A 13,028-nucleotide genomic window follows, 5' to 3' on the forward strand; every position below is an offset into this window, starting at 1 on the left:
GTAAACAAATTTAGCAACGCATCAGATGACCATGTCAACACAACGTAGGCTCATATATGCTTTACATGCTTGATTTTAGTACACCCCAGCTGATGTTGTGTTCTGAAACTTGGTTGTTATTTCATTTCTTTTTATATTATTTTGTTTTTAATAAGAATATAACCAGAGTTATTAGAGAGGAAATCCATCCATAAGATGGTGTAAAAACGAGATCAAGAAATCTGACTCCATGCAGCCAGAAGAACATCAGGCACAAAAAGCTCTGAAATCAACTATTGATGCTGAGCAAGTCACTTGGACTGTGAAGTATCAACCCCGCCTGCCTAGCAAGACCATCAGCCACCGAATTCTACTTCCTCATTGTATGAAGCAGTTGGAAGTTAAGAGTCTTAAAGATGCACAGGAATTTCCATGGCCTGAAATCAACTATTGATGCCGAGCAAGTCACTTGGACTATCAAGTATCAACCCCGCCTGCCTAGCAAGACTGGAGCCACCGAATTCGCCTTCCTCATTTTATGAAGGAGATGGAAGTTGGAGTCTTGAATGCACAGGAATTTCCATGGCCTTGGTTGCTCTTCCACTTGCCGACGGTACAAACAATACGAAGAACCAGTGGGCTCATTGGTGTCCATTATGCCTACTGGACACAAGAACATACACAAAAATATCAACAAAATTTAAACAGATTTTGTTCCTCGGGAAATTATTGAAATAAAACTTACAAAACAGTTACGCTCTAGAAAAAAATAAGCACATCAGTATATTTAACCTAACATATTATGGATCTTTTACGGAACCTTTTCTGATTAAAATATATTACAATTTAGTCTTGAGAAGTTATCTTTCAGAAGCAGAAGCAGAATCAGAAGCAGAACAGAACAGGAATGTACAAGTACAAGGGAGCGATCGCCAGCATATGAACTATAGATACCGTATGAAGGATGACAAGCTTATGATACATGTTATCTTGAATATTAAGAAAGTGTTTGCAAAAATGAATTCAAAAAAATATATATTATTTTAATATATTTCTAAATAAAAATACTATAAAATATTTTTCACACTCGGAACAAGTATAAATCTGTTAATTATTAAGGGTAAAAAAACAAGGCAAGGTAAGCAGTGGTAGCGAGAAAAAAGAAGAAAAAAGACAAGTATCTATCTATTTAATATGAGCATGTACGGGCGAATTAAATTTGCTGCACTGCATGTGATCTAACCACTCGAGTTTCTAATTAATAAGCTTGAAACAGATCAGCAGATCCATGCAAACTTGAAGATGCAGTCAGCTTCCACTAACAAAAATAGCAAAGCCAAGTGCTTCAACTCAAGTAATCAGTTCCCTGCAACGGAAAAGCATGGTCAAGGCAAAGAGTTGAAAACGAAGTACTTTAAGCAGATAAAATATTCCAAACAACGTTAATGAATTTGTACAAGAGAAAACTGCCAAAAAGCAATAAGCAAAAAAGATTTTAAGATGCAGAAGGCTGAAAAGATCAAAGGTTTAGAGCTCCCTTCAATCCAAAAAAAGATCTAACATTAGGTAATAAAGCTCCTGAGATATGCAAGCCGCAGGCCCATCAAAATGACTGATGGTGATAGGGCTGTGGGATTCATAGCTCAGCAGCTCGATCTACCCAGCAGGAGCTTCTATTGGACTTCAAGGAGCTCCACTCCATAATCCTTCACTCATCTCAGCTTTGAAAATACACGGTATCGAAACCCTAACCCATTCCTGACAAACCAACAACAAACAAACAGCAGTAAATACATAGATGTCACGTTAAACCACTATGTCCCAGTTTTATTTCGCATAAAGTTACAGATCTGTATGACCTCAACGTATCTCTCTTCCCTAACCCTAGACAAGACGTCGTCTTGAAGAAAACACGGGAAACAAGTAAAAGACAGATGAGGCAAGGCCTGAGAAATTTGGAGATGGCACACATCAATTTTGTTCCCAATAACTAATATCGAATCCATTAAAAAAAAAGGAGAAAATACAAGGAAGAACAAAAGGGTTTGAGGAGAAATCCAACAAAATAGAAGACATCTAAACGCACTTCCTAAGTTTTCATAGTTGAAGCCAACTGCATATCTACAGAGATGAAAGAGAAACACAGATGATTTCGGTGTTGGCAATTATATCGTGAAATCCTGACCTTATAAGCAAACCCTAGACCACTAATAGCTTATCTACAACGACTCTTAAACGATACCTTTTATAGATATCTACATATAGTCCAAAAAAACAACTAGAGAACCCTGTTGAAACTACCCATCTACCCTGAAACATCTAAATTTATGCACTGTAACCCTCGTAAAACGACCTTTGGTGAAAAGATGAGGCTGACAGCTGAACTTTTTTATAGTGGTTATAGGTGATTAATAATATGGGCCGGCAGTAGCTATTTTATGGCTATTCTATGTGTGTTGTTGATGTAGGTTGCTGTTGATGTTTTAAAGTGTTTTTTATTTTAAATAATAATTTTTTTAATTTTTAAAAATTAGTTTTTTATAATACCACACTAAAATAATTTAAAAACATAAAAAATATTTAAAAAATAAAAAAATCGATTAGAACACAATTCTAATCGACCCCAGAATCAAGAGAAAGACTGTTGGACACAGGCTGGTTAGATTCCTGGAGTGGCGATCACATGCCTTGTTTGCTTCTAGTCACGATATATTCGTCCATTTTATCGATATTTTCACTCCAGTACAGGGCTTAAAATGTTTTAAATATGCCATGAAAAACTCTGTCCATGCTCGCATTATAGAATGCAAAAGGGCACAGGAAGCAAGGCCTTCATTTCCACCTTCCCCTCTCTGTGCAAACTCCAAAGCACTGACTTTAAAGATATAAAAGTGAAATGGCATGTTTAAATTCAAAGAAATGGCATGGCTTGATCACTTTCTTCAAGGGCTTTGTCTGCCATGAATGAATCTTGGATGTGGGTGGGAGAGCGTTTGGTGAACGTCATAGTGCTGCTGACGTTAGGTGTGGAAGGAAGAAAGTGCCATTTTTATTCTGACACTCCCATGTTTTTCTTTCCCGGTGTTATTCTCTGATTTCCGCTCAAGGTTAAAGCCATGTTTTGTTTTTATAAAAGAATTAATTGATATTGTTTAATGTTATTTTGATGATTTTGATATATTAATTTTTTAAAATTTAAAAATAATATTATTTCAAGTAAAAAATATTTAAAAAAAACATGTATCACAATTACTTGTAAGAATAATTTATTTTTTAATTTACTTTTTTTAAGTCTTTTGTAGACAATTTTATCATGAATACATTGTTCTTGACCCTCTCATGTTTTAAGGATTTTTCATGTTCCTCTAGTAATTTTAATAGTATAATTTGTTGAATTTCTCAATATGTTTCTCTAATTTCACCATCATGATTAAACCGTTCGAGATCTTAACAATTTTTATTCAAGATTCCATTTGAAGAGGTAAAAATAAATTTTATTATTAATGCATGGCATAACATGTTCAATTATTAATAAGAAATTTAACTTAACTTGGGATTTGTTTCTTTGAAAATATTTCTTCTATTTTAATATAAAAAAAAATATTAGAAAATTAAGCAATCTAAAACATTTTTTAATTAATCTCTAAATAGTTAATTATAAAAAAATATTTTTTTTGCCACTAATAACTCATAAGATTCATTAAAATCATTATTCAATAACTTCAATTACCATCATCATCATTATTCTCTTTACAACAATAACCACCATCATGTTCCAACCAAGGTTGTCAATTCCGTTCCGTTCCGGCCGGAATGCCCGGAACATCTCGTATCAGTTCAAAAAACGAAACAAAACGGAACAATTTTCACCTCGCTTAAAATCTCGGGCTGATCCGGATTTTTCGGTCAAATTCCAACCGGAACGTTCCGGCCGGATTCCATGCGTTCCGTTTCGGGTTAAAGCCACCGAGTCAGAGTCAAAGTCAAAGACTCAAAATTGAATCCGGTTCAGTTTCATTAACTACACAGTGCACCCACGTATAAATGCTCTTTTTCTCTGAGCTCTGAATACCAAATCCCTAATTTCTCTTCTTCGCAGACTCAAGTTCCCAACCAAAACAATTACAATCGGCATCTTGTCTTTCACAAACTCCCCCTCCAATCTTCCTTCTTCTCTGTTGTTGTCTTGCTCTTGCATACTGCACTGCTGCAACCTGACTTCCCGACCAAAGCGGCTCGATCGACAAAAAAGAGAAGGAGCCCCCCTGGAACCTGGCAAAGAATTATCAATGAATTTCAGAGAATTCTCAACCTCCCCGTAAAGATTATATCACACAGAACCAGAAGACTCATACCAGACTCCAAGACATCTAATCTCGTTTTGTGGCCATCAGCTCCCTTCTCGAATAATTGTCTCTGCTCTCTACGTTTACATCGTACTATAATTGACGTCTGTGGTCTTTGTGGTGACTACATGAAATCTAGGTAAATTTATGAGGTAATTGACATGACTGCCTTCATCTGCTAAAGTTCTTTGGATTTGTTTATGAGCTTCATTTAGTTTAAATGTCTCGCTTCTGGTTTAGTTTGCATATTGACATTAAATAGTCCATCTTTTCCATGATCAATTTTTTTTTATGGCAATACCTGGCCACCTTGTATACATCCATTTCTTGCTTTCAATCAAATTGATTGTTGAGCATTCTTAGATTATTTAGTTAGGGTTGCAAGAAAACAAAGAAAAAATAGAGTTAGTGAAATTTGACCCATTTTACTAGAAGAATTAGTATCAAACTATTCAAATTATCAACAAATAATGGGCTCATTATTATTTGTTGGCATAGATGTGCTTATTCCTTCTACATAGAAGAGTGGGTTTATCTTTCCCGTTTAGTCCCCCTCAACCCCCAGGTCCATCCTGAGCATGGGTTTCCTGTATCAGATCTTTTGAGCTAATAAGCCATAATTTTTAGGCATGCTGGAATTGAGTTTTGTGTTTATCTTATAGATACAAGAGATAGCATTTTTCTAGTCTTGCAAATTCATAATTGCTTGTCATCTTGGTACTTATTACTCTCCAATTCAACTTTTTGATGGCTTTGAAGATGCACTTGTCACTTGTTTTGCAACATTTTAGCAATTTGTTTGCTGGCAAGGATATGAAATTGACTAATGAATCTTGCTGCAGGACTTGATCAATCGGAAGGTCATCCCAAATGTTTATGTTTTCAACAGTCTCATGAATGTATCTAATTTAATATTCTAAAATGGAAAACGCATGCAATCTTTTTCTTTGTATATAATCTTACTATTGGGTTTGTAACTTTGTATTGTATTTATCATTTTATTGCTTCACCGGGCTTGGCTAGCTATTTTGAACTTTGAAGCTTTATCTGAAATTGAATGCTACTTTGATGTTTGATATGTGCACAATCCTAAACAAATCAAGTCAGAGCTCTTTAAGTAAATGAAATTGATAAAACAGAGTTAATGATCTGTTTTATTTATTTATACATCAAGATTAAAGCTAAACAGAGTTAAGCCTAGATAAGAATATTATATTTAAAGGAATAAATTATACTGCATACATCAAGATTAGAATTCAAGAAACAAAAAACAAAATAACCGGATTAATTACTAGGTTGCTAGGTCTGGTAGTTAATAATATAATTTGGAGATGATATAAGTTGGGAGATTATAGAAGCATATTTGTCTACTTTGACTTTAGAGGATGAAGAGACATGTTTTGATGAAGAGAATGAGCTTGGTGGAAATGATCAACTATTGGAATGTCTAGTTGATGACTTCCCCTACATACCACTACAAGATCAAGATCCTTATTTCTATGTTAATGATAGAGATGATGTTTGATTTATGTTTCTTTTGTGTGAAAACATTTTACTTTCATAATATTTTGGTATTTTGTTTAAGTTGAATTACTTTAAGACTTTAAGCTAAAGTTCTATTTAATCTTGACTATTTAGAAATATTTTAAAATTTAAAATTATGTTTGCTTGACATTGTGTTTGTACTTTGTAATGCATAATTTATAATTAATTTATCTTGAATATATATATATATATATATATATATATAGATGAACAGTACAATCCCGAAACGGCACGCCGAAACGCTCCGAAACCGAAACATTCCGTTCCAATTGAAAAAATGAAACACCTGCCGAAACGGTATTGACAACCTTGGTTCCAACTACACTAAAACCATTATTGTTATCATAATTATTGTTGATCTCTCATGAGACAAAAATGTTATTAGGCAGTCAACTTATCATGAATATGCCTTATACTTTCATAAAATCCAAAATTTAATGCACATTGAATAATTTTTAAAAAATTCTGAAAGTGATAATTTGGAAGATATTTTTTAAATACTCAGATAACAATATTAGATCGACATATGTTAATCATGGATAATCTTTCGAATCTGTGATCTAAGTTATGAGACCATGATAATTTCATAGAAAACAAATCGAAAAAAATCATGAAATCCAATTCCTAGTCAATAACATATTGAATGATGAAATTAAAAAATAAAACATTCAATTAAAAAAAGAAAAAAAAAGGGACTTAGGTCAAATTAGTTTAACCTTCCAAACCTGCAACCTATATCATGAAAACGTGATAAGCACACGGAATGCAAATTGAAAAACAATATAAAGTTCAATTTTTCATCAATATAATGTTAAATGATAAAATTGAAAAAAAAATCAATTTAAAAAACAGGACAAAAAAATCCAAGTTAACCTGGATTAGATTGTTTAACCTGTGACTCGAGTTAGTTTGTCCCGAGGTGTGAGACTGGGATAAGTCCATAGAAAGTAAATTTAAAAAAATAATCATGAAACTCAATACTCAACTAACCTAATGTTGAAGGATAAATTTGAAAAAATAAAATAAATTTAAAAAAATACAAAAAAATGATATAAGACAATCTGGGATAACATGTTAAACTCACTACTATGGTCACAATACCAAGATAACCCCATAGAAAGTAAATAAAAAAAAATCATGAAGCTTAATTTTCAATGAATTCAATGTTGAATGATGAAATTGAAAAAAAAATATCAATTTTAAAAAAAAAACTCGAGGCAACCCGAGTTAACTTTCTAAACTCACAACTCAATTTATGATACCAAGATAACCCAATAGAAAGCAAACTAAAAAAAATCATGAAACCAATTACAATGCAACACAATGATAAATGATGAAATCAAAAAGAAAACAAAGTAAATATAAAGATTAAGAACCAAATTTGACATCCAAAAACAAATGACATATCACTTTGTTACTTTGAATAGAGTTGGGCATATATATCAAGGAAAGTATAGTGAAAAGAGAGAGGAGATGAAAGAAAATAAGATTAGGTCGTCAAAGTTAAACTAGACCTCCTATACAAGGTTGTCAAAAACGCTTTTTTAACACGACACGGAACATACAATATTAACTCGAATCGTAAACTCGAATCGTAAAATCGTAAAATCGTAAGTAAAATTTTTTAACTAAAAATCGTAAAATCACAGTTTAATAAATGAAAAGCATGCATGTTAAATATGCAATGCATGTTATATCCTGCAGTTCAATACACTTGAACACAAATTAATCAGACATGCTAATTGTGCAAGGACAAGAAATTTAATAAATGTTAAGGCTGCCAACAACACCACAATACAATCAACAACTAAATTTCTCAATTTTAATAAAAACTTTTTGGTTACAAATCTAGGTAACAATTGACTTGCCTAAATGGGCATGTGAAATTTCCATGGAAACTAGGTTACAGTACAACTCTTTTCACTATAAAAATATAAAAAAACTGAACTAGTGTAAAGATTGACGGAAAAGGAAAACATAAACATCATACCACAGGAAGTTGAACCTTAGTTTTAAGTTTTCCAATTCTGCAAAACTATGACAAGAAATATGAAAGGTGAAAGCAATGGATCAGGTTCTGTATTGGAGGACGAAACAGAGCACGAAGATCCACCAAGAAGGGATTGTAAACTTCCTTCTCGCAGCTCTTTTCTCAGTATAGAAAATGCTGAGTTAGCTCCCCCCTTCTGCAGTCTCCTCTTACGCTGCACGTAATCTCCAGTCAAACTTCAACAGAGAAGTCAATACAAACTAATAGTTTGGACACCGTTAACCGGTAACTAACAAGATAAGAGATTCTCAAGCACCCCTTTGATGTTGAAAGTTTCCCATGAGCCTAGAGATTCACTAGACAAATTTTCAGTTACCAACATTACCTAGGTCACTTTTCCATATAATTAACATTTGAACTACATAAACATGCATGTTTGGTTGTGTGTAAACCAATCCAGATTATGCAAAAAAAACCAGAACCAAAATGTTAAATGTTAAGAGTCAAATTTTGAGATAAAAGGATATACTAAAAAAGTTCTCATGCTGCCCAGTAATGTGAGTAACAATGTTCATCCCCACCCTTTTAGCATAAACTGGACATACATGAAAACAAACAATTCCAATATCATTCCAGTAACAGTCTCTAGAAAAAAAAAAAAACTAGGAAAATGTAATTAATAGTGTTCCAGAAAGAAAATGACCAATTTATATGCTCTAGGATAAAATAAAAAATCCTCAAAAACAAGGCGACAAACTCACACAGTTAACCAAATTATCTCATTTAAAATCAAACCCCATAAAACCCTTTACCAGAAGCAATTTAACACTAAAGAACTAAACTTTTTAATTTACATCCATCAATAGAACTCGATAAGAATATGATACCCCATTCTTGGCTTCAGCAGGATGCTCTTCATCGATGTGGCAAAAGAGACCAACAACATCAAAATCCTCGCTGCAAAACGGACACAAATACTCTGCTTTCAAATCCTCTTCTGTTTTAGTCTCATCATACAGATCTAGCACCACAAACCAACAAAAAATCCAAAAAAAAAAAGCAGCTTTCAGACACCATCTCTTACTAAACTAAGGACATTGCAAAAGAATGAAAGATTTTAAACAAACCAGATCCTAGTTCTTTCGTTCTTGGTTGGATGGTTCTTGCTTCTGCGCATTTAGAAAGGGAGGGAGAGAGATAGAGATGGTGAATCCTTTATCCTTTCATAAAAACCAGAGTCATTAGGTGGACAACAAAGGTCCCCTTAACATGGTGGTATTGGGTTCAATTCATGCTCCCTCAGCTCTCTCTCCACTCCAAATGATGATCGTTTCTTCTTCAGATAATAAGAGCCTAGTTCTTGGAAGATGAAGAACCATAGCCTTTGGTTCTAGTGTTGTCGTACTGGTTTCCTTACTCAACTTGCACAATCCCAATTCGTGTCGATCGCGGGTGGGGTGGGGATTGGGAAAAAGGGGTGCTGAGTCAGCACAAGGCACAGGTTTTACATTTCACGTGAAATCGTGAAATCGGACCGGTTTTTACGTTTTTTACGGGTTGACCCGATTTTATGCGAGTTTGACCGGGTTTGACCGATTTTACCGGTTTTCGAGTTTTAAACCCGATTTTACACGTTTTATGCATTTTGACTCGTAAAATCGCCGATTTTACGAGTCAAAACTCGTTTTTAACAACCATGCTCCTATATGTACATGCATCGTCGTATAAAGAAGAGGCCACCGAGATAATGAAATGATACACAGGAAGCTCGCAAATGGATGTTGGTGGCCACTTCACGCGTCACATAAGTGCGGCAACCTTTCTCACACGATGATAGCGCATCACTTCCTTTCCTTTTGTTCACTTCAGTCCTTAGTACTAATTTTAGCTTCAAACTGATCTTTAAAGCTTTAGTTGTTCTAAATCAATTAAATTGAATTGTATATTTTCAATTCAAGTATCAATCAAGCACCCTTTTTTTTTTCCTTGACATCATAGAATCCATGAATTTAATTGAAGTAAATCTTCAAGTCCGAAGTAAATATGTAAATTGGTCTATAGTGCTTCTCCTAAATGTTTTGGATTCTTTTGTAATATTGTTTTATTTTTATCAATATTTACTGTTATCCAAAACTATTTTCAACGGGTTATGCTGATGAAACGAGAAAGAGCTTGAAACTAATATGATATTTTCTTGTGAAATCCATCCATGTCAATGATTTCTAAAGAAAAATGAATAATAGCTATTAGCTAGGAAATCATCGACTAATACTTGCAGTTTGAACTCTAATAGTATTAAAACTAGAGAGCTACTTCTCACTATGCCGTAAACTGGATAAAAGCTTTCCTAGCGGAAAAAAAAAAAGATGCCCAAAATAATGAAAGTGTTTTCAAAGGAGCAAGAAAATTGTGGGATCGAGTTCTTGATTTAAATGGTTAAATAAGTTCCGTAAATTAATAACATGATTATAAAAAAAATACCAACAACAAAAAAAAAACCCAAAAAAAAACGATGATTACTAATTAACAAAAATAAACTCTTGTTAATATAATGCCGTAAACTTAACTCGAGTTAGCATGCTAAATTTATGATCCAGCTGTGAGGTCAAGATAACCTCATACAAAAAAAAATTGAATAAAACAATGGATATTAACTATTAAGTAAATTAAATAATGAAAGGTGAAATAAAAAAAAATTAATAAAAAAACATTGAAAAAATCCCGAGTTAACCCGGTTTAACTCGACTAACTAACGATTCATGATATGAGAACGAGACAACTCCATTGAATGGATGAAATTAAAAAAAATTAATTTAAAAAAAATATAAAAAGGACTAAAGTCAAATCGAGCTAATATTTGTATTTCATGACCCGGGTCATGAGATCGGGTTATCCTATAAAAAAAAACTAAAAAAATCATGAAGCAAAACCCTCAATTATCCAAAATTAAAAAATAAAATAAATAAAAAAAATAGGACAAAATCTGCTATAAAAATTAAATTAAATAAAGCAATAAAAAATAAAAATAAAAAATAAAATAAATCAAGAAAATGATAAGGTAAGGATAAAATATATAAAAAATAACAATTAAAAGAATATGAATAAAAAATGAATGATGAAAAAAAATTTTAAAAATAAAAAAAAAATTTTAGAAAATAAATTTTAAAAATAGAGATATAATTTGTTTTTTTAATAAAAAATCCACATGTGCCGTCATGGGATAGAGAGAAAGTCACAGTTAGGCTACTATAGAGCACATCATACACCTTCTAGACGGTGTAGACGCCACCCACATGCAAGGCACATCCCAAACGATATTCAACAAAGAAACACGAGACAAAAGTCGCGAGATTGTGGGGAATTTTTTTAAAAAATAAGAGGTCAATGATGTGGTAGGTACGTGTTGAATGCTGACGTGACTGCACAAAGACTGGGGTCCACCACCACCACCCTCGCCTCGATCACTGTGAGCTGCTGCCTTTGCTAACATGCGCTCTCTGTTCTTGTAGTTATAATCTTGTGAAGTTGGTCGTATTGCATTCGAATGTGTCGTCCTGCCGTTTATTGGCACGTAATCAAGGTATAAGTCATCTATCAAACATTTTCCATATAACCCCGTTTAGTGTTGCATTCTAAAGAGCATTTGGGAGTTCCCCTAATTTTTTTTTTTAAATTTTTTTGTTAAAAAATAATTTTATTTTTATATATTTTGGATCGTTTTAATGCGCTAATCTAAAAAATAATTTTAAAAAAATAAAAAAAATTATTTTGATGTATTTCAGCACGGAAAGCAACCACAACCACACTCTCAAACAGGCCAGGAGTTGGTAAAATGTAAAAATTAATTTTACTTAAAATTAACTTTTATATATATATTTTTAGATTGTTTTAATATGTTAATATTAAAATAATATTTTAAAAATAAAAAAATATTATTTTAATATATCTTTAAATAAAAAACATCTTAAAAAATAATAACTACTATCTCCAAACACCTATCAATAAAATTGTGGTACGGATGAGAGATGTAATTGGAATTGTTTTTTGTTTATTGACGAATTTGATAATCACATAATAATTGATGGATGTATTTGGATATTTTCTTTGACCAGCAAGCTAGATTGCGTGCCAATAAACAGCAGGACGGCACGTTTACGACCGACTCCATAGGATTATAACTATATGAACACCGAGCGCATGTTAGCAAAGGCGCGAGTGAGCGAGGTTTGTATGGTTTGAAGATGAGAGTTATTTGGATCCTTTAGATATCCTTTAAAAATTCGTGGAAGACTTCTTCAGAGTAATTTGTGACCTCACTCAAGCGGCCACGGGTAATTCAAGAAAATAAAATTTTATTTGTTGAAAGACTTTTAATTTTTTTTAGTTTAACATGGGTGTCCGGACCAGCTTGCGTATACCTCGATTAATCCCACGGGTCCTGAAGTTAACGACCATATAAGCCTCCAGTGGCCATCATATGAGCAACCACAGGACTCGAACCTGAGACCACAGAGGGAGCAAATCTCTTGGTCCCAAGCTCTTACCACTGAGCCACCACCTAAATAATTAAAGATTTTTAATTTTTAATTAGATTACATACGTGTATTTCAAGAAAATATAGCTGTGGTTACTTTTTAAAATATTTTTTATTTAAAAAATATGTTAATAATATTTTTTTATTTTTAAAAAAAATATTTTTAAGATCAGTTTATTAAAATAATTTGAAAATATAAAAATATATTAATTTAAATTAAAAAAAATTAAATATTTTAAAAAATACTTTTCAAACATATTTATAAACGTTAATGTAAAATGTACCCTGAACAGAAAAGAAGGAAGAAAGAAGAAAAGGCAAGGTGAGTGGGGGCAAAAGTCGAGAGAAACGGAGTGTGAAAATCTAGGGTAGATCTAAAATGGTACGGGCGTGATGATGTAGCTGTGTCGGGGTGCCATATCTAGAGTAATTAAGCAGACAAGAGTCAGGAGGTCACGTGATATGGTAACAATAGCATTCTCTTTTTATCATGTGGTGTATAGTCGTTGATTGAGCTGACGGCTTGGCAGGTGTGGACCCACCTCATTTCTCTTTTGAGAATTTTTACACGGATATTGCAATGGACCGGACTGGGTTAAAGTTCGGTTCGATTTTTATTTATAAAAAAAATAAT

General features: G+C 32.9%; 1 protein-coding gene across 1 annotated transcript; it reads right to left on the minus strand.

Annotated features, from left to right (window-relative positions):
• Positions 1–7,741: 7,741 nt before the first annotated feature.
• Positions 7,742–11,350, minus strand: LOC127904382 (protein DEHYDRATION-INDUCED 19 homolog 4-like). Its single transcript, XM_052447660.1, has 3 exons — positions 11,281–11,350; positions 8,710–8,881; positions 7,742–8,096 (listed from the first exon to the last, which is right to left on the minus strand). The coding sequence occupies exons 1-3, from the start codon at positions 11,348–11,350 to the stop codon at positions 7,883–7,885; spliced, it is 456 nt and encodes a 151-aa protein (XP_052303620.1). The 3' UTR covers positions 7,742–7,882.
• Positions 11,351–13,028: the final 1,678 nt, after the last annotated feature.

Source organism: Populus trichocarpa, chromosome 15, assembly GCF_000002775.5.
Source record: "Populus trichocarpa isolate Nisqually-1 chromosome 15, P.trichocarpa_v4.1, whole genome shotgun sequence".
Lineage (NCBI taxonomy): Eukaryota > Viridiplantae > Streptophyta > Magnoliopsida > Malpighiales > Salicaceae > Populus > Populus trichocarpa.